General features: G+C 32.4%; 3 protein-coding genes across 6 annotated transcripts; 1 reads left to right on the top strand and 2 right to left on the bottom strand.

Moving 5' to 3' along the window:
• Positions 1 to 599: 599 nt before the first annotated feature.
• On the bottom strand, positions 600 to 3,300 carry LOC137832872 (F-box protein At1g10780-like). Its single transcript, XM_068641248.1, has 4 exons — positions 3,101 to 3,300; positions 1,894 to 2,640; positions 1,498 to 1,778; positions 600 to 1,423 (listed from the first exon to the last, which is right to left on the bottom strand). The coding sequence occupies exons 2-4, from the start codon at positions 2,636 to 2,638 to the stop codon at positions 1,187 to 1,189; spliced, it is 1,263 nt and encodes a 420-aa protein (XP_068497349.1). The 5' UTR covers positions 2,639 to 2,640; positions 3,101 to 3,300; the 3' UTR covers positions 600 to 1,186.
• A 1,122-nt stretch (positions 3,301 to 4,422) lies between these two features.
• LOC137832871 (probable plastid-lipid-associated protein 4, chloroplastic) lies at positions 4,423 to 8,663 on the bottom strand. The gene is made up of 6 exons (XM_068641247.1): positions 8,312 to 8,663; positions 7,745 to 7,858; positions 6,077 to 6,172; positions 5,912 to 5,986; positions 5,304 to 5,371; positions 4,423 to 4,748 (listed from the first exon to the last, which is right to left on the bottom strand). Exons 1-6 carry the CDS (start codon positions 8,594 to 8,596, stop codon positions 4,676 to 4,678), a joined length of 711 nt encoding a protein of 236 aa, XP_068497348.1. The 5' UTR covers positions 8,597 to 8,663; the 3' UTR covers positions 4,423 to 4,675.
• Positions 8,664 to 9,678: 1,015 nt separating this feature from the next.
• On the top strand, positions 9,679 to 19,827 carry LOC137832867 (uncharacterized). 4 transcript variants are annotated; one of them, XM_068641235.1, is made up of 11 exons: positions 9,679 to 10,089; positions 11,089 to 11,317; positions 12,436 to 12,583; positions 13,611 to 13,709; positions 14,118 to 14,275; positions 14,948 to 15,113; positions 15,456 to 15,598; positions 16,621 to 17,290; positions 17,787 to 17,899; positions 18,585 to 18,840; positions 19,290 to 19,827. In XM_068641235.1, exons 1-11 carry the CDS (start codon positions 9,909 to 9,911, stop codon positions 19,584 to 19,586), a joined length of 2,460 nt encoding a protein of 819 aa, XP_068497336.1. In that variant the 5' UTR covers positions 9,679 to 9,908; the 3' UTR covers positions 19,587 to 19,827. The 4 variants fall into 4 exon arrangements, with proteins under 4 accessions (XP_068497336.1, XP_068497338.1, XP_068497337.1 ...); XM_068641236.1 differs by having other exon boundaries at positions 9,745 to 10,089; positions 12,428 to 12,583; XM_068641237.1 differs by lacking the exon at positions 11,089 to 11,317 and having other exon boundaries at positions 9,739 to 10,089.
• Positions 19,828 to 20,023: the final 196 nt, after the last annotated feature.

Genomic DNA, 20,023 nt, shown 5'->3' with positions numbered 1-20,023 from the left:
ATCAATTTCAAAATGCATCCCCATTTTTCAATAAAATAACAAAAAATATCCATGTAAAAGAACGAAAGTGACCTTAAATAAAAGGAGGGTGCAAATAAAAAAAAATACTTCCAAAATCCATTTTTCTGGAATACATATATGGATTTGGATTTCTAGAACATATTTTTATGAATTTTGAAAATTCCTTTCCATTTTCCCGGTATTTCTAGATTTTGTGTTCTAGAATTTTTTTTTCAAAATATATTTTTTTTTTTTGCATTTTGAATTATTTTTTCGAAATGAGATTTTGATTTTCAAACTATATTTTTGAATTACAGATTTTTAAATCCAGAATAAAGGATAAATTTTGAAAAGTAGTAAAATGCAATTTCAAATTGGCATGATTCAGAAAGACTTTTCACCTAATCTACCGTAGAAATACAAGTTAGTTTTTATGTCTTAAGTATAACTACAATTTGTATTGATACACAATGGGGTTGCTTAGTGTTTATAAGATGAGTAAGAGAAAGTTGGATTTGTGTGCTTAAGGCACATGGTCCTTAATAAGGAATTATACACTTTTAAGGAATAGTAAAAGTAACTTCATTCTAAAGCATTGGTTGACCACAATCAACAGTTTAAGAAATTGATCATTGATACAAACTTCTATATAACTTAATACATTATTAAGGTTTGAATCTGAACCATACTACAATTTGAACTTGATAAGTACTCCTGATGGCGATAGTCTTAGTAATTGATTTGATCCACAAGTCTCTTTCCTCATAAATTTGGAGTGGTGCATAGATTCTGCATCATTGGTTAAATACATTTACTACTATTATTGAATTGTAAATCATAAAGAATCTAATCATCATCATCATAACAAACATGTATATCTTTTAATGGTGCAGTATCATACCAATCAACCATAAACATAGCATCAAATGAATTGCATCAAATTTCAATTGAACTTATCTTGGAGGCAAATATGGTAGCATTATTATCTTGTACTTTTGGTGATCATGGGAAAAGTGGTAAACCATTTACTAACCAAACTGGGAAGGTTATCAATTTTCAAATGACAATCAAAACCATAAGCACTTCAAAAATTGAGACATCAAGTCAGCAGTTAGTCTGAAACTGGAAACCAGCACGCAATGTTCCTGTATTAAAAATGCATCAAGAAGAAATAATGATCTAATCTTTATTCTATTCGAACTATCCTATGGTTCATGTATCTAAAACGGCAAATCTCATCAAAAAAATCATCAGCACTGCTATGAGTGCTCTTCATCTGAAGAATCTTGATAACCATGCTGCGTAGACTTTTGCCATACTTCAACATGGATTCAAGAGTACTCATTTTTTGTTCAGCATTTAATGGTGATCTCACTGTGATAACAACCTCCTCTAAGCATGGAATTGAAAATCCCGGATCCACCTGCAGATGAACATTCATTAGATAAGATTTCATAGAACAGATTCATAATATGAAAAACGATATTATAAATTTACATGTTTCAGACTGTTTCTCTGACAAAGTGCAGCAAACATAGCTCCATGGATGTCAAATTTGCGCAGCTGGGTATGGCTGTTAAAAAAATCAACAAAATCAATCTCAGGAAAGGGTTGAAGAGCCTCGAAGTCCCCACTGAATTCCACCTTCATAAAAAGATGTTTCACCTCACTAGCCAATTTCAGCAGCTTGCATATTGCATCCCAGCACCATTGAACCCCCCTCATAGACAGGTACTCCAGAGCTGGAAGGTTTCCAAATTCAACCATGTATACTCTCCCTGGAAACAATTAACATGAAAAGAGGATAATCAAAAACACAACACATTATAGTTTACTTGGGAACAAAAAAGGGCAGTAAAAGGAAAGTATAAGAATGACTTAAAATTCAATTACCTGCACTATTGGATATTGAAAGATTCCTCAAATGCTGGGCTTCAGGAACCCTAATCCAACTACAGCCTTGTACCTCAAGAGATTCAATTTTGGAAGAGGTTAGTGAAAGTGAACAGTTCCCCCTACCATAGAAATCCAGCTTACATTGCTCCAAATAGGGAAGCTCAATTGAGAGTGATCCAACCCCTTCACATCCAAGCAGTAGCAACCTTCTCAGATATGGACATGACTGAAGCACCGCATTCAATGCAGGTTCCTCCAATTTTGTACCAGTTATTTCGAGGATCCTAAGATTTGGAAAAACATCCCATTTCGGGATACGTATCATTAAGACACCCCAGAGTTTGAGACATTTCAAACTCCTTGCACCAGCAAGGCAGTCCAATTTTGAAGGGTTTTGCTGGTAGGTTGGAATTTCAGCAATGTTGTCCATTCGAAGCTCAAGCTTCGAAAGAGATGGACCAGCTAGTGATATCCATGAAGCAAGGCCAGAAGGGGTGAAGGGGCTGTATACAATCAGCTCTTCTAGTCGCACAACTGTTGATACCATTCTCTTCACAACCTTTTCCGGACTCGCAATAAAGACCGTAGGGCTATCAAACGCGTTGCGAGGGAAGTAAAGAGTTTTGGTGTAAATCATAGATTCCCTCCATCGCTTAGAAACACAATTGCAACAAGCCACATCTCGAGCATTAGCTATACGTGACAAGATGGATTGAAGAATGGCATCGGGGAGAGATTCCATTGCTGATGACAAACAAAATCAAAACAGATGATTCTCAATGCACAGATTCAAAAACACATTTCCAAACAAACAATAAAGTTGAAAAAGACAAAGAGTCCCATAATTATTTTAATCTCACAAAATTCCAAGATCCAGTTCAATCATTTACATTCTTGGAACTAACAACCCCTCTGAACTAGTTCCAAAATATTTTTCTTGAACAGAATTGAACACGGGTTATATATGAATTATATGCACAGATTACCTAAATTCTACTTCTGAAGCAATGCACAACATAGAGAGGACCCCAGATGAGATTTTAACGTTATGTCATAATTACAGACAGAAGACTAATACCAAATCTTGTAAATCTATTGAAAGAACTCATTCATATGCAAATTTATAGAACTAGAATTACATCAAACTCAAAAAATAACATTTTTCTTTTTATAGAAACAGAAAGGGGACTGAGAAACAACTTACAGAGTGAGAAATTCAAAGAGAATGAAAATCTGAATCTGGTCAATCTTTTGGGTATGCGGAATCTCTCTGGAGAAAGAGCGATTTGAGGGTTTGTCTTATAAGCTAAAAAATTGGGGAAGAAGAGGGTGGAACCAAAATTATCCCGCTTTTTCTTTTAGGTATTTCAAATTTGTCTGACCGTTCAAACAATTCAATTCAATGCGATGCGAAGAGGGAGGGTATACTTATAAATACATTAATTAAATAAAATAATTAAATACTTATAAGAATATGTGTATATCTATAAAAGACTTCATAATTCTAATAAATATCATACCCAATTATATAGAATGTAATTATTATAATAATTTGAATAGTTTATAAGATGTGTTTGGTTTTGAAACTTTCTTTTCAAAATAGAGAAAAATCAATTTTACAATGTCTTTGGTTTTGGAAAGAAAAAAAATCATCAATTTACAATGTGTTTGGTTTTGTGAGTATTGTTTGTCGGGATGGATAGAAAAATGAGAGTGACACTAGTTTGAATGAACATATTTTTCACAATAATAAGAGCATCAAATTATGAACATATTTGCACAATAATAAAAGCATAAAATTATAAGAAAGAAATACTGAATTATTTCTTGTTGTGCGAAAGAAATATTGATTTATTTGAGGAAATAAAATTATAGATTTTACTATGCATTTGGAGAATTTGTAAAAATTGAATTCAGTTTATATTGATTGTGTATAATCTACAGTATAGAGTTGTTAGTAGGAAGAAGGAAAAAAAATGACCATATCATAATTGATTATATTTATAATCAATTAAGTTAACAAATAAAATTGATTATATTATATAATCAATTAAGTTAACAAATAAAATAATAACATTAAATCTCTAAAATAATAATATTATAATTTAGTATTTAATTAAAATTAATTTATAATATCATGTTATAACTTTTTAAAACTTTTCTCTTTATGTTCAAACAAAAACATGTTGATTACCATCAAATTATAATTGAGTTATTATGATCCTTTCTTCTTTCTCTGTGTCTTTTTTCTTCATATTAATCATTACATCTGCTTATGTTTTCAGAGAAAATCTTGTTTGGCATATGATTATTAAATGTTAAATATAAATATTAAATATATATTTATTTCCTCTTGCTATGTTTTCTATTTATTTATCACATCTTTACTCATCTCTTCAGAAAAAATCTTGTTTAAGATATGTCTATTAAATATTAAACACAAACATTTTTTTTCTTCTGAAAATTTGAATGTTAGCATCTCACATTATACTAAATAAATATTGGATCTGATACACTTAAAGTATATAGATAAATTCATATATGTATTCAAATTAGTGACCAACCTTTTCACTTGAAACTTTTTTTGGAGGAGTTAAATCCATAAACATGGTTAACCACTTTGAATCATACATTTTCCCACATAGTACAATATTACAAATTTCAAAGGGTAAAAGAGTAGAACTCATTTAGAGATTAAGATCATCTTCATACTTGCTTTTATCTCTTTGTACAGAGAGTGCTTGAACACAAGTGTTGCCCTGCAATGCTGACAATGCCATCATACAGGAACTCTGTAAGATGGATCCACCATTTTCAATACGAACAAGTTTCCTTTATCGCCTCTTGATACCCTGTTACATCATTATGACAATGAGTTTTTGATATCTATACCAGATGACAAGGAAAACAATTACAATGGAGATAAGTATTAAGAAGTGGATATTAAGCCTAACTTAATTTCATAATACCGGTTTATAAGGTGAGGTTTGCACGCACTTATATACTATGAAATGTTCTAATCTCTAGTTGATATGAGATCCAACACACCCTCACGCCGACACTACCAACTCGTGCGTGAGACTATATATTATGGATGATCCGATAATGACTCTATAGCAGATGGCTTGATAAGTCCAACAAACAATTGTTGAGATAGACTTGAAATGGTTCTGATATCATATTAAGAAATGAACTTTAAGTCTAACTCAATCTCATAAAACCGGCTTATAAGGTGAAGTTTACACCCACTTATATATTATGAAACATCATAATCTTTAATTGACATGAGATCTCCTACAATAAGATAAGCAAGGTCGTCCAATGGGTTCAAAAATCTTTCTCCAAAAAAAGAATAAACATGAATCCAACTAAAATATTCTCTACATGAAATCTAACTGGTAACTCACCGCAGTTCTTCATCCAAATATGTTATTTCCAGTTCCCCACGAGCTCTTCCAGGTGCTTTAATAGGTATCTGCATGTGTACATTGTGATGGAATAGATCATGCTCAGAACCTATTATTTCTACTACAGGGCAGAAATATACATACATATCACTCATTCATTCATTAGGGTACTTAATCAGGTCAAAATTAAAGGGGTAGAAAACTGTGAGTAATATTTTTTTTTTTATCAACAAGAAAGAATAAATAAATAAATAAGGATCAAATGATCCAACCCTTATACATACCATAAGAAACATACATGACACATTCAAATAACCTCAACCCATGATTAAACTAACACCCAACAGACTCAGAATCTCAAGAGAAGCCTTCAAACCAGAAAGTCCAAAACAAACACAAAACTGAAGGAAAACACCGGAAAAAAAATCCAAAAACCAACATCTCACATAAACACCTTCTAATGGAATTTGTTGGAACTTATTAGATTAATGGAATTTTGCATAAAAACCTTTGCAGAATTTGCAAAACTTTACTCACTCCTTTAAATCTAATGTTAGCCAAAATAGAATTTCAATGATAACTATTGAGACTCTGAACTGAATACTTACAATGCCTCCAATTTTGAAAGTATCAAATTTTACAGCCACTTTCTTTGGATTTAGAGGTGTTAAATCCGCTGTTACCTACACAATATTGACTTTATGTTTACACAAGATTGTCAAAGTGAGAATGCATTAATAGGGAAAAGTTGTCTCAAATTTCACAAGTTTTACCTGGTTGAAGAATGGCCAAGATTCCATATTTTGGGCCCTTAGGGTATCCACATTGATTGCTTGATAATTTGCAACTGATCTCAATAACTTTGGTCTCTGTTATCACATTCTTGAAAAAGTTAACAGCCAAAAATTGGTAGATGGCAAGGTAGAGATTTTCTTAAAAAAAATCTATTACAGCATAGGAAACAGTATTGTGCACTTCCTTCATTATGAACACTAAAACATACAGAAACTAGTTTTGATACTAATGCGATGGCTAATAAATGACTGAACCACTCATAAGATGAAGTTTATACTCACTTATATACTATGAAATGTTCTTATCTTTAATCGATGTGTAATCTCCAACATATTGATCTTATATTAACTATAGACAAAGTGGGAGACCTAAGTAACATCGTTAGAGTAGGTGTGGAGCTATAATGGTAGATTTTTGAATATTCTACCTTTGGTGCTTAATCATGTATATAATGGTTAATATTATATGTTTGTATCATATCTGATAAAGAGAAAACAATTAGACAGATAATCTTAACTACTGAACAGTATTAAATAGACAATTCCATATTGTGGGGGGAATTTAAAACCAAAAACAAGAAAATCTATCTTTCTAAAATTTTCAGGTGGTTGTATATTTTTTCTACAACTAAATGTACATTTCTTCAATCAATACCAAACATTTATGATATACTATTATTATGAACTCTCCAAATCAAAGAGTAAGGTTCTTAAACTCCATTTATTGCATATAAAGTACAGGAGTTGATTGTATCATATCTAGGGTAAAATTTTATTCTCTTAAATTATTACTCTGGTTAGATTTCTATCCTCAAATATCAAATCAAGCGTTATATAGTTAAATTGATCACAACTCATAATACTTTTCTCTTTTAATTTGATTTAACAATTAATATGAACATGATTCTTTGCTCCAAAAATAACTTTTGAACACAGAAAAGAAGGAAACAACCTGCAATATGCTTGCAAACATTAGCTGCAGCATAGTATCTAACATATCTTAGACAGGGGTGGGTATATGCATGATTTGAATTAAATTATTGCAGAACTGAATTGAGATGTAAAAGTGGTTCCACTCAATTAAACTGAATTGCCAACAAATCCGGTGAATTGCATTGGACTACTCCAAATTCCTTATAGACTCTTCAACTTGCTTGAACTACAAAGTGTTTGAACTATTCTCATTAAACTTCTTATTTTATAGCATATTTTCCATATTTGTCAATTTCACAAGCTACTATTGTTGGAGATCTCATGTTTACTAGAGATAACGACATTTCATATTATATAAATGAATGCAAACCTCACTTTATAAACTCGTTTTATAAGGTTGAGTTAGGATTAAAGTTCATTCTTTAATATGACATAAGAGTCATTTAGAGTCTATCTTAGCAGGAATTTGTTGAACTTATCAGTTCACACAGACCACTCATAAATATTAGACTTACACGGACCACTCATAAATATATAGTCTAATGCACGAGTTTAAAGGTCTAATTTAGGGGCAATTCAGCTTTAAAAAACTAATCTAAAGTTGAGGTAAGTGTTTTCTAAAATTGTTCAAAGTTTAGTTTAATTTTGCTTGAATGATTTATCACCTGAATATAAACATAAACATGAATTTAAGCTAGGGAAAAAATTGTTTACCTTGGTTTGCAAGATTGACTGCGATGTAGTGTATATAAGCTCCCACTTTCCATCCAATAGGTTAGACTTTAGGGGTTCCTTTATTGGACTAACTTCCTCAAGTTCGCTAGCAATCTATTCAGACAAAATTTGCTCCGAATCAAGAATAAAAATGCAAGTGAAGTTGGAAAATTGGCCACAATTCTCCTGAGAGAAAACTAATCATAAAAAACCACAACATTATTTATCAAAATTGGAGTTTCACGAACTGTGTAGAGTTCCATAGACAAAGTAAGCAGCACTACTAGTTAAACAAACCAAAAGAATACACTCATTAGTATGAGAAGTCTATTTCTCATATCTTATGAGAGTTATTTTAGGTTTATTCTAACGAGTATTTGATGGCGGTAATCAGGCCATTCACAGACATTATCAGATTATCCATAAATACATTGTCGGATGTGTTGGAGTTCACAATCAACTACGGATCAGAGCATTTCATTTCATATTATATAACTGGAAAAACTTCACCTCATAAACCCGGTTTTACTAATTAGAGCATTTTATAATATATAAGTAGACACAAACCTGATCAACCGTTTGCTGGTCTTGCAGAGTGGCATCAGCCCCTCGATCAAGCAGTGCAATGGCCTGAAGGAGTTCTTCCTTGATAATCTTGGCATCTTTCCCTTTCTTCAAGAAGGAAGTGAAAAATGAAACCTTTGCTCTCCATTTGTGAGACTGAGGGAGAAGGGTAGTGGTGGGGGTTGTTGGGAAGTGAGAAGAAGAAGAAGAAAGCTTTGGGGCATGGAAATGGGGTAGTGAAGATGTGGTGTTCAGAGTTGAAAAGAAGGAGCTTGAAGATAAGGCCATCCTTCTTCTTCTTTATCTCTCATATCATACATATCATGCACCCTCTATTTCCTATTAAACTAACAAAACATTTGTTTTTTTAAATTAATTGCCTACTAAATAATTTTACAATGTAACACAATTGTTTAAATAACAATCTTTTATTAACATTGTTTATAATTTTTTAAATTAAATTTTAATTTATCTTTTATAACCGATGAAAGTTACTAAAACATATTTTTAATTACATAATTCTTTAACAAAATTTATTAAATAATTTTTTAATGCATTAATTTTTTACTTAATATATTTATTCATCAAATGGTTACATAGTATTTTAAATAATTTACCACTTCATTTGCCTTATTAAGGTAAACACTCTAACTTTTACATTTATCTTGATTTCAGATTACCAAGCTTCTATTTAAATATATGAAAACAATTTATCTAAAATTGAAATTGTGTGATTGTGCATGACTTTAGTGTAAAAGAAGAATAACTGAAATGATGTATAACTTCAGTTAATTTTGTTTTGTACTAAAGTTTCAGTCGCACAACTCCAATTAAACTTTAATATCATGTTAATTAAAATTGAATTCAAACAATACAATTTTTTCCATTTTAGTTTTGTGTTAAAATGGTTATCCAATAACAAATTTTTCATTTAATTTCTACTCACACGAAAACAATGAAACAAGATAATGACTTAATTTAAATAAAGTCATTATAACCAAACACAACTTCTATATATTTAAACTTAATTTAAATAAAATCATGACAACAAAACACAACTTACCTATTGATCATTAAAATTATTTTTTTACTAAAGTTACTTTTTTACACATTCTAATAATAGTAAAAGTGAATTGCAAAATTTTAGTGAAAAAATGTTTTATCCATCAATAAAAGATATATATATATATACTAAGGAAAAAAAATTGTTCTAAAATACCTAACAGAAGATATTTTGTTGGTCGTTCTAATCTTATTCGGTGTTCGGTTCGAACGGATAGGATCATCTCTTGAAAAGAACATGTGATTTTTGATTTGGAAATGTACATGTGATGATTCCGAATAAAATACTAAGTAAGGAAATACTTATTATTAATTTTTCAATAACACAATTAATAATATATGCTAATATAGATGTTTTTTCACCTAACAAGACCATACAAAAGCAGAGCAATCAGAAGAACTACAGAAGCATGAATGGATGATCTCTATCATTTTCTCTCCCAACTCTCAACCTCTTCTGTTTTAACCAGTTTTTTCTCTGTTTATTGTTGGATGCTTCTCAAAGTTTGAATCTTTAGTAGGGAACAAAAGAAACTATATGATGGGGTCAAAGTTTCCGATGACCCAGTTGGGGACATCTCCCAGATACATGATTTCTGCCCACAGAGGTTTTTGTGCATACAAGTATTCGAGAAGGGTATTCTCAGAGCAAAAGTTCCCATTCAAGTTTGTGCCACAGTCTTTAGGGGATAAGTGGAAGCTAAATGACATAAGTACTGGTATGTTCTCTTCTTCCTTCTTATGCTCAAAGTGCCACCACACTTTTTAAGCTTCTTGTTTGAGTTTGGTTAGATTAGATTACATGTGTGGTTCTTATGTGTGTTTCCAACCATGGCCAATTCACTTGCAATTCTTTTTAAATTACTATTTTTTACTAATAATTTTTCCCTCATTCATGGCCATAAGTGGCACACCTATTCTGTTGTTTATGTGCTTCATTCACAAATTGAATCTTACTATCGATGCAACCTTGCTGCATATCCATTTGTATCATAAGATGAATCTCAAATGACTTTCAATCTTACTGTACATGAAGGAATTGGTGAATCATACAGTTCAACAATTGTTTTTCTTTCCTTTTTCTTTTAACTAATTTCATGAAACGAATTGGAAAGGTATATAAGCTTAAATTGTTGAAATTAAAAGGAATTGAAGGAACACTTTTGAACTTATCTTATTTGGTTATTCGACTATTTTATCTGTCGTTTTTCTCATTCAATTTATGCTCTCTAATTGGCTATTGCATTGTTTGGTTTCCATTCTTTCAAAGTAGAGGCCTTACAAACTGAGATATAAGGTCTTTCTAGTTTAAAATTATTTTCTTGAACAGTATATATAATCTTATGATATATTTGATGCTATTTTTCACTGTGTTTCGAATCTTATCATTCAATTCAAATTATGATAAAGGATTCAAAAGCTAGTTTGACCATTCACAATTTGAATCTGAATTTGATAACCTTGTGCCTGAGTTGTTTGCTTGGTGCATGTGATTAATTGGTATTTTAGCTTTTAGTAAAATTCTAGATTATCATCATAAATCAGCTTATTTTCCAATTCTCATTATTACATGCTTTTCCTTTTTGTTTTCAAGTTTGTGAAACTAGGAACAGGTTAAAAGAGAATATAACATCTCTGAATTACATAGTGTATTTTTTCACGTGCCTCTCATTATGGCTGTTTATTTTAATAATTGAACTTTGATTTCTTTTTCAAAGGTTCTATTCAAGAAAGATTGAATGTATTGATGTCAAGGACCCAAAATTTTTTGAACGAAGTGACTTTTCCACTTGCAAAACCTGGTCAAAGTAAGAAGCCTGATCCTGAAAATGATTTTGGATTTCAATTCATGGAAGACATATTTATGATAGAGCAGACAATTGACCGCAGAACGCCATGTGGGGTTCTTTCTCTAGCTGCTGTAATTTGTATTGAACAATTCAGCAGGTGAAGACACTTAGATCATTCTATATGAAATTTTTATTGGTCATTGGGTCAATGCATTCATCAAAGGGATTATACATTAAGAAATTGTAGACTAAAGTATAAAATTGAAGTGTATTCATCAAAAAGATTATAAATTAACAAATTCAAAGTATATAACTGAAGTGCTCTATGAAATATGTTTTTACTTTTGCAATTAGAATGCATGGTAAAACTATTTATTCTCAAATTTACAGAAAAATATAGTGCAATAAGAGAAAACACTACATAATGTATATTTTCTGCTCTTCCTTTTCTTTTGCCTTCAAAATGATTATATATTGGTTATGATAATTTCAGTAGTTTCTTAAATTGTTTTCTTTAATCCAAAAATAAGAAGTGCAGTTCTTGCTAGCTATGAGGGGAGCTATGACTGAGATATTCAAGAATATAATTTTCAATTTATCATTTTTACTAAATGCATAGCTAAACAGCTTCCGTATTAGGATGTATATTACTTTTATTTTCTGGATTATATAGAATATCTGATTGGAAAAATCTGATTTATTATAATTATGTATTGGTCAGTTATTTTCATATTAGTTTTGGATTAGGCTATTATAGGATGTGATGTCACAGTTCTAGTGATATATTAGTGTTGCAGACTTCTGAAAGGGACTTAAGATGTTAGACTGTTGTTATTCCTTCCTAGTGTTTTGTAGGGAGGAGATTTTTTGTTTGGGGGGAAGGAAACCGTGTTGGTACTCAAATCTGTCTTAGAAACCAAATTATTTCTATCTTTATTTGGAATTCTGAATGTTTATTTCTCGAGTCCAATGAAGTCCCAATTCCCAGGGGCCTGTAGAAGGAATCTACAACATCAAGCACCCCGACCTCTGATCTTAATGGGGAGGGCTGTTGCCATGCAGGATTGTGATTGTGAGCTATCAATCAGTTGGCATGTGTTTGCTTATCAATCAGTTGGCATGTGTTTGCTTTTTTTAATTTAATTTCAATGGAAAATTGAATCCTATGAAGCACCATTAACGAGGGTCTTGTCTTTTTTGTATTGCATGCTTGCTTCATGCCTATCAGACTGATATAAAAATTATTATTTGACCTTTCGAAAATAAGATATGCAGGATGAATGGATTGACTGGGAAGAAAATGCAGAAAATATTTGGAGCGCTAGTGCCTGAATCTGTATATAATGATGCCCGTAATTTGGTTGAGTATTGCTGCTTTAGATTTTTGTCTAGGGATGGTTCTGCTATTCATCCTTCCCTCCAGGTATAGAATGTTGTTCTTTTTATGATATGATGGAAACCATGTTCTGAAGTTCATTTTCTGTTTTGTTTTATCAAAGTTCCTCATGGTTTCATCAGACATGCATGTGGTATTTTTGTTTTATTATTTCATTTTTATTGTTAGGGGAAAGCATTTTTTTCCTTGTTCATTATATATGTTTTAAAGTTGATGTACTGAACACAATTTTCAAATGAATAAAATAATGTTTTGTATTTCATATTGCTGCATAGCATCTGATCAACACCACTCCTCCTTCCCATACTTGTACTGCCCTTCTCTGCTCTAGTCTGTGCCAACTGCTTGAGGACCACTAAATCCTCGTTTATTAGCATGAACGAGCTGGTCAAGCATTTCATCAAATGGCAGCTAGCCATTGAAGGTGGTTCAAGCTGATTGGTTGTCTACCTCAAGAATACCAAGTCTCATGTATATGTTTGTGACATCTCCAGTTGCTGCGCACCTAAAACCTCAATGTGAATCCTCACTCTCACCAATAGTTGTTGATACCTGAGCCCTGCCCTTGTTTGATGAGCTCTTCATCAAATTTTGTGCAATCTTTACTGTATTGTTTTGGAGTCACTGGTCATCAATTTCATCAACATCAATGAAGCACATTCTCCCCACCTATCTAGTGGTAAAGAATTGTGCAACCTCCCTCCAAAAGACAGAAGATTTTAGGATGTAAAGAGAAGGAGAAGAAGAGATTTCTCTCCTATTTCTTGTTCTTTTCATCCTATTCCATAAAGATCTTTCTTTTATTTTCTTTTTGGTTCCTAACAGAAGCACACACATACCATGAAATAATTTTCTGAAAAATTGCTGTAAAACAAATTGTTTTTTTGGGAAATTTGAACAGTAAAAAGAGCAGCAATGGCAGAAGAAGCCTAACTTACTGGATTTCTTTGTTTTACTTTTCCATTTAATTATCAAATGCTGTGATGCTAAATAAACTTTATTCTTTTATTTCCAAAAGGAAAATACAATATTTATTGCTTTTGGACATCTGTAGGACCCTGCATTCCAGAGGTTGATATTCATAACCATGCTTGCCTGGGACAATCCTTATACTGATGAACTTTCCAGCAATGCAGAGAAGGCTTCTTTACAGGTTCAGTTCTTTCCTTTAGTTAATGTAATTCAGCTACCCTAACAGCATTGAATTTGCTGGTGATTGTATATGGGAGATATAAGAAGAGTGATAACATTTTTGTCAGGAATTCTCCCATTAGTTTGTCTATTGAACTGTACCACAATGTTTGATTTCTAAGGGTGATGACTAACTGGAAAGTAGTTCACTTTTAAATGTAAAGTATATTGTTAATGATAATGTAGGAAAAAGTTGTTTCATCAATCTTCATGAATTCAATCAAATGATATCATAATAGAACATTGAAGTTGGGAGATATATTGGTTCAAGGATTTCTAGCTATTTTCTTCACCATAATTGTATTATTTCATTTTTCTTTATGATTTTGAGAGATCACTTCATGTATGTAATTTTTTGTGGGCTTAGCAGAATAAACTTGTCACTGAGGAGGCTTTTGTTCGTATTGCTCCTGCAATCTCTGGTGTGGTTGACCATCCCACAGTGCACAGTCTTTTCAAGGCTCTTGCTGGAAATCAAGACGGCATTTCTGTGAGCTCATGGCTGAATTACATAAACGAGTTTGTCAAGTGAGTTTTGATTCATCTTTTTGCCAATGATGTGATGATATTAGAAGACACAAGCAACATTTGTTTTTTACTTCCAAGTTCATGAAATATAAATGATGTTAATGGTTTTCCAATTTACCAATCTCAAATGCTTTTAATGCACAAGGTATTCTCATTTTATCTAGATAATTAGTGCATGAAATAATGAAATTTCTTTTTTCATGATGAGGGAATTAAGACTTCTTGTGAAAAGATCCTCTGAATTGTCATAATTTCATTAAAAAAAATATGATGGATGATTAGTTCTTGCATCTTTTGTTCACTTCTTTTCATAACGCCACTGCTTCAGATGACTCCTCTCATGTTTTTTCTTCAGTTTTCTAATTTGCTAAATTGAAGGTTCATGCAACCTATTACGAAATAAATTTGTTACATTATAGGTTCAGTTTAGTTCTGATGCTTGATATGTAGTAAAAATATTTGTAGTTCATAGACTTAACACATGGTACAGTTGCTTGAGTCTAGAATTGAAATAGAAAATATAAAGAGATGATATACTTGTAGTTGCATTTTTTATTTAATGGTTTGTTCTGGACATGCACTTTGTTTAATATGCTGGAATGCTCTCTGAACTTCTAAGCATTCTCTGCATGACAACTTTTTCGTGCTAAACTAAAACTGGTATTACTGTAGAGTGCGTAAAAAACAGATATCGTATCAAATTCCGGAGTTTCCTCAACTGTCTCAGGAGAGAATTTTATGCATTGGTTCCAACAGTAAGCGGCCTGTTCTGAAATGGGAGAATAATATGGCATGGCCTGGCAAACTTACTCTTACTGACAAAGCAATCTACTTTGAGGTATTTTATCCTAATGATGTTTGTTGGGTTTATTGTGTCATTCACTATCAGGTTCCCTATTGGACCATCTACAAATATCTAGTCTCACATTTGAAATATGAATGTGTTAAAGATTCCACATCAATTAAAGATATGATTAATTATAATATATAACTTGGTGTAAATCTCATCTTATAAGTCACCTTTTTAGGGTTGAGTTAAGCCTAAATCCACTTTCTTAGAGATGTTTTGTTGTTTTTTGTTAGTTATTGATCTTTGAGAAATTATTAAGACAGTTAACCATTAGAGACTGTTCACTGTAGCATCTTGTTTAATTGTTCTTCTCAAATCTATATGTTCCAGACAGTTAGCATACTGGGAGAGAAGAGAGCCATGAGATTGGATCTTACACGTAATGGATTACAAGTAGAGAAGGCAAAGGTTGGGCCATTAGGGTCCTCACTTTTCGACTCTGCTGTTTCAGTTTCCTCTGGCTCAGATACAAAGTGAGTAAGCTTCTTCAAGTATTTTTTTTATTAGTTCTAATGAGTCTTATTTGTAGCGTAACAAATTTTTTGTAGCATGTTTGTTGTTGTTCTTATTGTAATATGATCAGGGTTTATAATTAATAAATTACTGCTTATCATGTATCTTACCATATCAGGAAGAGTAAGATTAGGGATTATAATTAATTAATCATTAAACTATTAATTCTGAGATCTTCAGTTCCAATACATAGAATTCTGTTTAAATTCTAACAAACAAACAAACTAATAATGTATAATTTCATTTTCATTAATTCTCTTGTATATAAAATGTTAATTAGCTTACATGCATATTATAAACAAACTCCCTTTCCTAGTTTCCGAGGAAAGGAAGAATACCTTCTTGGGGTCCCCAATAGCTGTCTGCATCTTGTGGTAGGTTCTATCTGGATGCCCTTTGGCCCAAAGTTTTATTTTTTCATCCTATTGTTTGCCTCTCCTATGGTACCTGAATTTCCTTTTGATTCTTGATAGGGAATTTGTATTCATATAATGGTTTTAGTTACTGATTAATTATTTAGAAAGTTTAACTGATATAATGATTAATGAGTTTCCAAATCTTTGCACATCCTTGTGTTGACTCAGATGGAGGATTAAAAAAAGTAACTTTGTACTAGATTTTGAAAGTTCTATTTTTAGTTGCACAACCTTGTTGGTCCCTCGAAATTAAGCTACCTTTTTCAGCTCATAGAACTCAGCTTTATCAGAAAAATGTCTGGGTGAAAAGAGATCAAGCCCGACTAAACATTCTAAATACTCAGGTGATAAAAGTTATGGAGATTTTTATCATACTCTCCTTCAGCTTATCTCCATTTTCCCATAAGATGAAGGTGGATGTAGGAGACTTTTATCTATAAATAAAATAACTAATTAGTAAGCACCAGAGTTTTGTCCTCTATTTTCACCTGTAGTGCTTTGCTGCATTTATCATTATCATTTTAAAATAATGTATCTTCTGTTTCTTTTTATATTCTTCCTTATAGGTGGGTGCTGGAATTCATTGATTTAGGAGGTGAGATGAGGAGGGATGTTTGGCATGCATTTATAAATGAAGTGATCACTTTACACAAGTTCATACGTGAGTATGGTCCTGATGAGTATGATGAGTCACTGTTTAATGTATATGGAGCTCGCAAAGGAAATGATAGAGCAATAGCCTCTGCTATTAATGGTATTGCTAGACTCCAAGCCCTTCAATATTTGCGGAAGTTGCTTGATGATCCCACCAAACTTGTTCAGTTCTCATATTTACAGAAGGCACCACTTGGTGACATTGTCCTCCAAACTTTAGCTGTTAATTACTGGGGAGGTCCTCTAGTTACAGGATTTGTAAATACCCGCAATCAGTCAGAAACTCGACCTTCGGATGAAATAGCCGATAGCCGCAACCATGTATTTGACATGGATGGAAGTGTCTACTTGCAGAAGTGGATGAAATCTCCATCTTGGGGTTCTAGTCCTTCCACTAATTTTTGGAAGAGCACTTCAGTAAAAGGTTTAGTATTGAGTAAGAATCTTGTTGTGGCTGATTTATCACTCACAGAAAGAGCAGCAAAAACAAGCAGACTAAAGTACCATGTTGTGGAGAAGACTCAAGCCACCATTGATGCTGCAACTCTACAAGGCATACCCAGCAACATTGATCTTTTCAAGGTTGGGATGCTCAACTTGCTCTCTTGTCTCCTTTGATGATTTAAGTAACTAGTAACTACTTGATTATGATTATTCAACATTCAAATCAGATATCTATATGCTCATTCAAAAGCGGTTGTGTTTGCATGCTTGATATTGCTTGCAATTTCTTCTGATTTGGTATTACCATTATCCTTTCCACTAAATACTGGATATTAAGTTCAATTCAATACTAGTAAAAGAAAATAAGCAATATATCTTTTACCAACCACTATGGTAATCATGAAACTTTAAAATGAGGACACATTTCTGTTTCTTTTACTAATGCTATCTGTATCAACTCATTCTTACATTTCAAAGACATTTTAGTTTACTGCAGAAGTGTTCAATTCATGTCACAAGTCTTTATTAGCAATGGTGTCTTTGGCCATCATATTCCATTGCTCATTTATGTTGTCTTCTCTGAATGGGATTCAAAAATCATAAGCTCTTAGATAGTGATTTTGTTCCTGTGCAGGAGCTAATGTTTCCTTTCGCCTTGATTGTGAAAAACTTTGAAAAGCTTAGGCACTGGGAGGAGCCACACTTGACTATTGCATTTCTTGGACTCACCTATACAGTACTTTATAGGTAGATCTTCACCTCATTTTTATTATATTATTGATGGTGGTTGTTGTTTTCCCATTCACAAGCCAGCATGATGATCATTTGATAACTAGCTTTTCTCTTACTTTTTAGTTAAAAGATGATTGTTTATTTACATTTTATTTCTGTAAGACTTCCTTTCTTCATGCACCTAACCGTAATAACAGTTTAGACCTGCAGAAAATACGAGGACCATAAAAATGTAATGTAACCTTTGGTGACAATGAATTTCATGGTTAATAATAACATTGATTTGAGAATTTGGTTTTTAACCAAGCCCAATGACATCATGTGATTAATGTAATCAACCTCACTTGGATAAAAAAATTTGTTGTTGGTTGGTGAACAATAAGACTTCCTAGATACCAAGGTAGTTGGTAATTCGTTTCAAAGTCTTTGTCAATTGTGAGTGCACTACTAGAAAATCATTAAACAGAAACCAATTTTAGAGACTAAAAATAATTAATTGTTATATTAACTAAAATTAGATATTATTTTAGAGACTAAAAAAATCAGCACTCGTTGCAAAAGGGTAGGAGGAGAGGTGACAGATTTTAAAGAATGTGTTAAAGTGTTAACAATGAAGGATGTTATCAAAGTAAGCAGGGAATTAATTTTGTTTCTTGGCACTTTTTTCTTCCATGTTTAATGTTTTGATTTTCCTTTCCAGAAACCTGGTGTCGTATATGCTTCCCATGATGCTGATGATTTTGGCAGTTGGCATGCTGACAATGAGGGCCCTTAAAGAGCAAGGTCGCCTTGGACGATCTTTTGGTGAAGTCACAATACGTGATCAGCCCCCATCCAATACTATACAAAAGATTATAGCCGTAAAAGATGCCATGCGTGATGTTGAGAATTTTATGCAGCAAGTGAATGTCTCTCTCCTCAAAATACGTTCTATTTTACTCTCTGGCCACCCACAGGTATATTATTAAGAGTAATGAGAAATCTAGTTGTCTTGTGTGCATTCACACATGTTCTTTAAGAGTTTTTGGGATGCTTAATGTGATCTGATAGAACCTATAAGGCTCAGACACTCTCTTAAATAGTGTGTCCATGTTGGACACACGTATCGGACACCAACACTCGCACTCGTACGACACTCGTAGAACACGTATTTTGTTAAAAAAAACTGAAACATATTTGTGCACATAAATCTTTATTGTAAATTTATATAATTCATAATTATATAATATATAGATCCGTGTCTTCTTATCCTACAATTTAGATATTATATGTATCTCCGTGTGTGTATCGTATCAGTATCAGTGTTTGTGTTACATAGAACAGATTTTGGGACTTTTTTATTTGATTAATTTGCATGATTTTGATATCTACTCGTGTGGATGTTTAATATGGTTTTCTTTTTCAGATAACTACTGAGGTTGCACTGGTACTGATATCTTGTGCAACCATACTCCTCATTGTCCCGTTCAAGCACATATTTTCCTTTGTTCTCTTGGATATGTTCACAAGGGAGCTTGAGTTTCGGAGAGAAATGGCTCAGAAGTTCATCAAAATTTTGAGAGAACGGTGGCACACAGTGCCTGCTGCCCCAGTGTCAATTTTACCATTTCAAAATGAAGAAGCAAGATCAGAAATTTACTTGAAAGAAATTGAGGAGCAATCAAAATCACAAGGAAATCAGAGCAGTGGAAAGTCCAGGTAGCTAGTGATATACCATTTTCAGTGTTACCAACAGATAATGTAAATAAGTAAATTTTGTTTCAATTTTTTGTAAAGTAGTAACTTCTTTTTCTCCCTTTGGATTTGTTATACGGAATGCTTTAGTTGGGTAGTTTTCAGTTTTTTAACTCTTTTTCTCTAATGTTGAAGCCCTTCTCAATGTTGCTTCCCATGAACAAAATGTAAGATTAAGTACAACAGTTAAAAGGCAACTTCTTCCTGCACCCCCTCACTTTCAGGAAATACTGTTTTGCCCCTTTAAAAAATGACTTCCGGATATATTTCTGGAACGTCTTTTCCATAATATGTTTTATGAATTCCAGATTTATAAATCCGAAAATAAAAAAAATGTGTTCCAGAAAAGATGTTTTGGAATGATTTTTTGTCTTCTGGATTTTCTATTTTGGAAGTATCATTTGC

Source organism: Phaseolus vulgaris, chromosome 6 (genome assembly GCF_000499845.2).
Source record: "Phaseolus vulgaris cultivar G19833 chromosome 6, P. vulgaris v2.0, whole genome shotgun sequence".
Classification (NCBI taxonomy): Eukaryota; Viridiplantae; Streptophyta; class Magnoliopsida; order Fabales; family Fabaceae; genus Phaseolus; species Phaseolus vulgaris.
This window is presented reverse-complemented; position numbering and strand designations above follow the sequence as displayed.

Bases quoted from the DNA above. Each gene is read 5' to 3' on its own strand.
- LOC137832867 (XM_068641235.1), top strand. From the start codon at position 9,909: ATGATGGGGTCAAAGTTTCCGATGACCCAGTTGGGGACATCTCCCAGA. The intron at 13,710-14,117 runs GTTCAGTTCTTT...TGGGCTTAGCAG, and splicing joins CAGAGAAGGCTTCTTTACAG to AATAAACTTGTCACTGAGGA. The intron at 18,841-19,289 runs GTATATTATTAA...TTTCTTTTTCAG, and splicing joins TACTCTCTGGCCACCCACAG to ATAACTACTGAGGTTGCACT.
- LOC137832871 (XM_068641247.1), bottom strand. From the start codon at position 8,596: ATGGCCTTATCTTCAAGCTCCTTCTTTTCAACTCTGAACACCACATCT. The intron at 5,372-5,911 runs GTAAGTATTCAG...GTACACATGCAG, and splicing joins CTTTCAAAATTGGAGGCATT to ATACCTATTAAAGCACCTGG. The intron at 4,749-5,303 runs GTGAGTTACCAG...ATGATGTAACAG, and splicing joins TATTTGGATGAAGAACTGCG to GGTATCAAGAGGCGATAAAG.
- LOC137832872 (XM_068641248.1), bottom strand. From the start codon at position 2,638: ATGGAATCTCTCCCCGATGCCATTCTTCAATCCATCTTGTCACGTATA. The intron at 1,779-1,893 runs GTAATTGAATTT...AATTGTTTCCAG, and splicing joins TTCAATATCCAATAGTGCAG to GGAGAGTATACATGGTTGAA. The intron at 1,424-1,497 runs GTAAATTTATAA...GTTCATCTGCAG, and splicing joins AGAGAAACAGTCTGAAACAT to GTGGATCCGGGATTTTCAAT.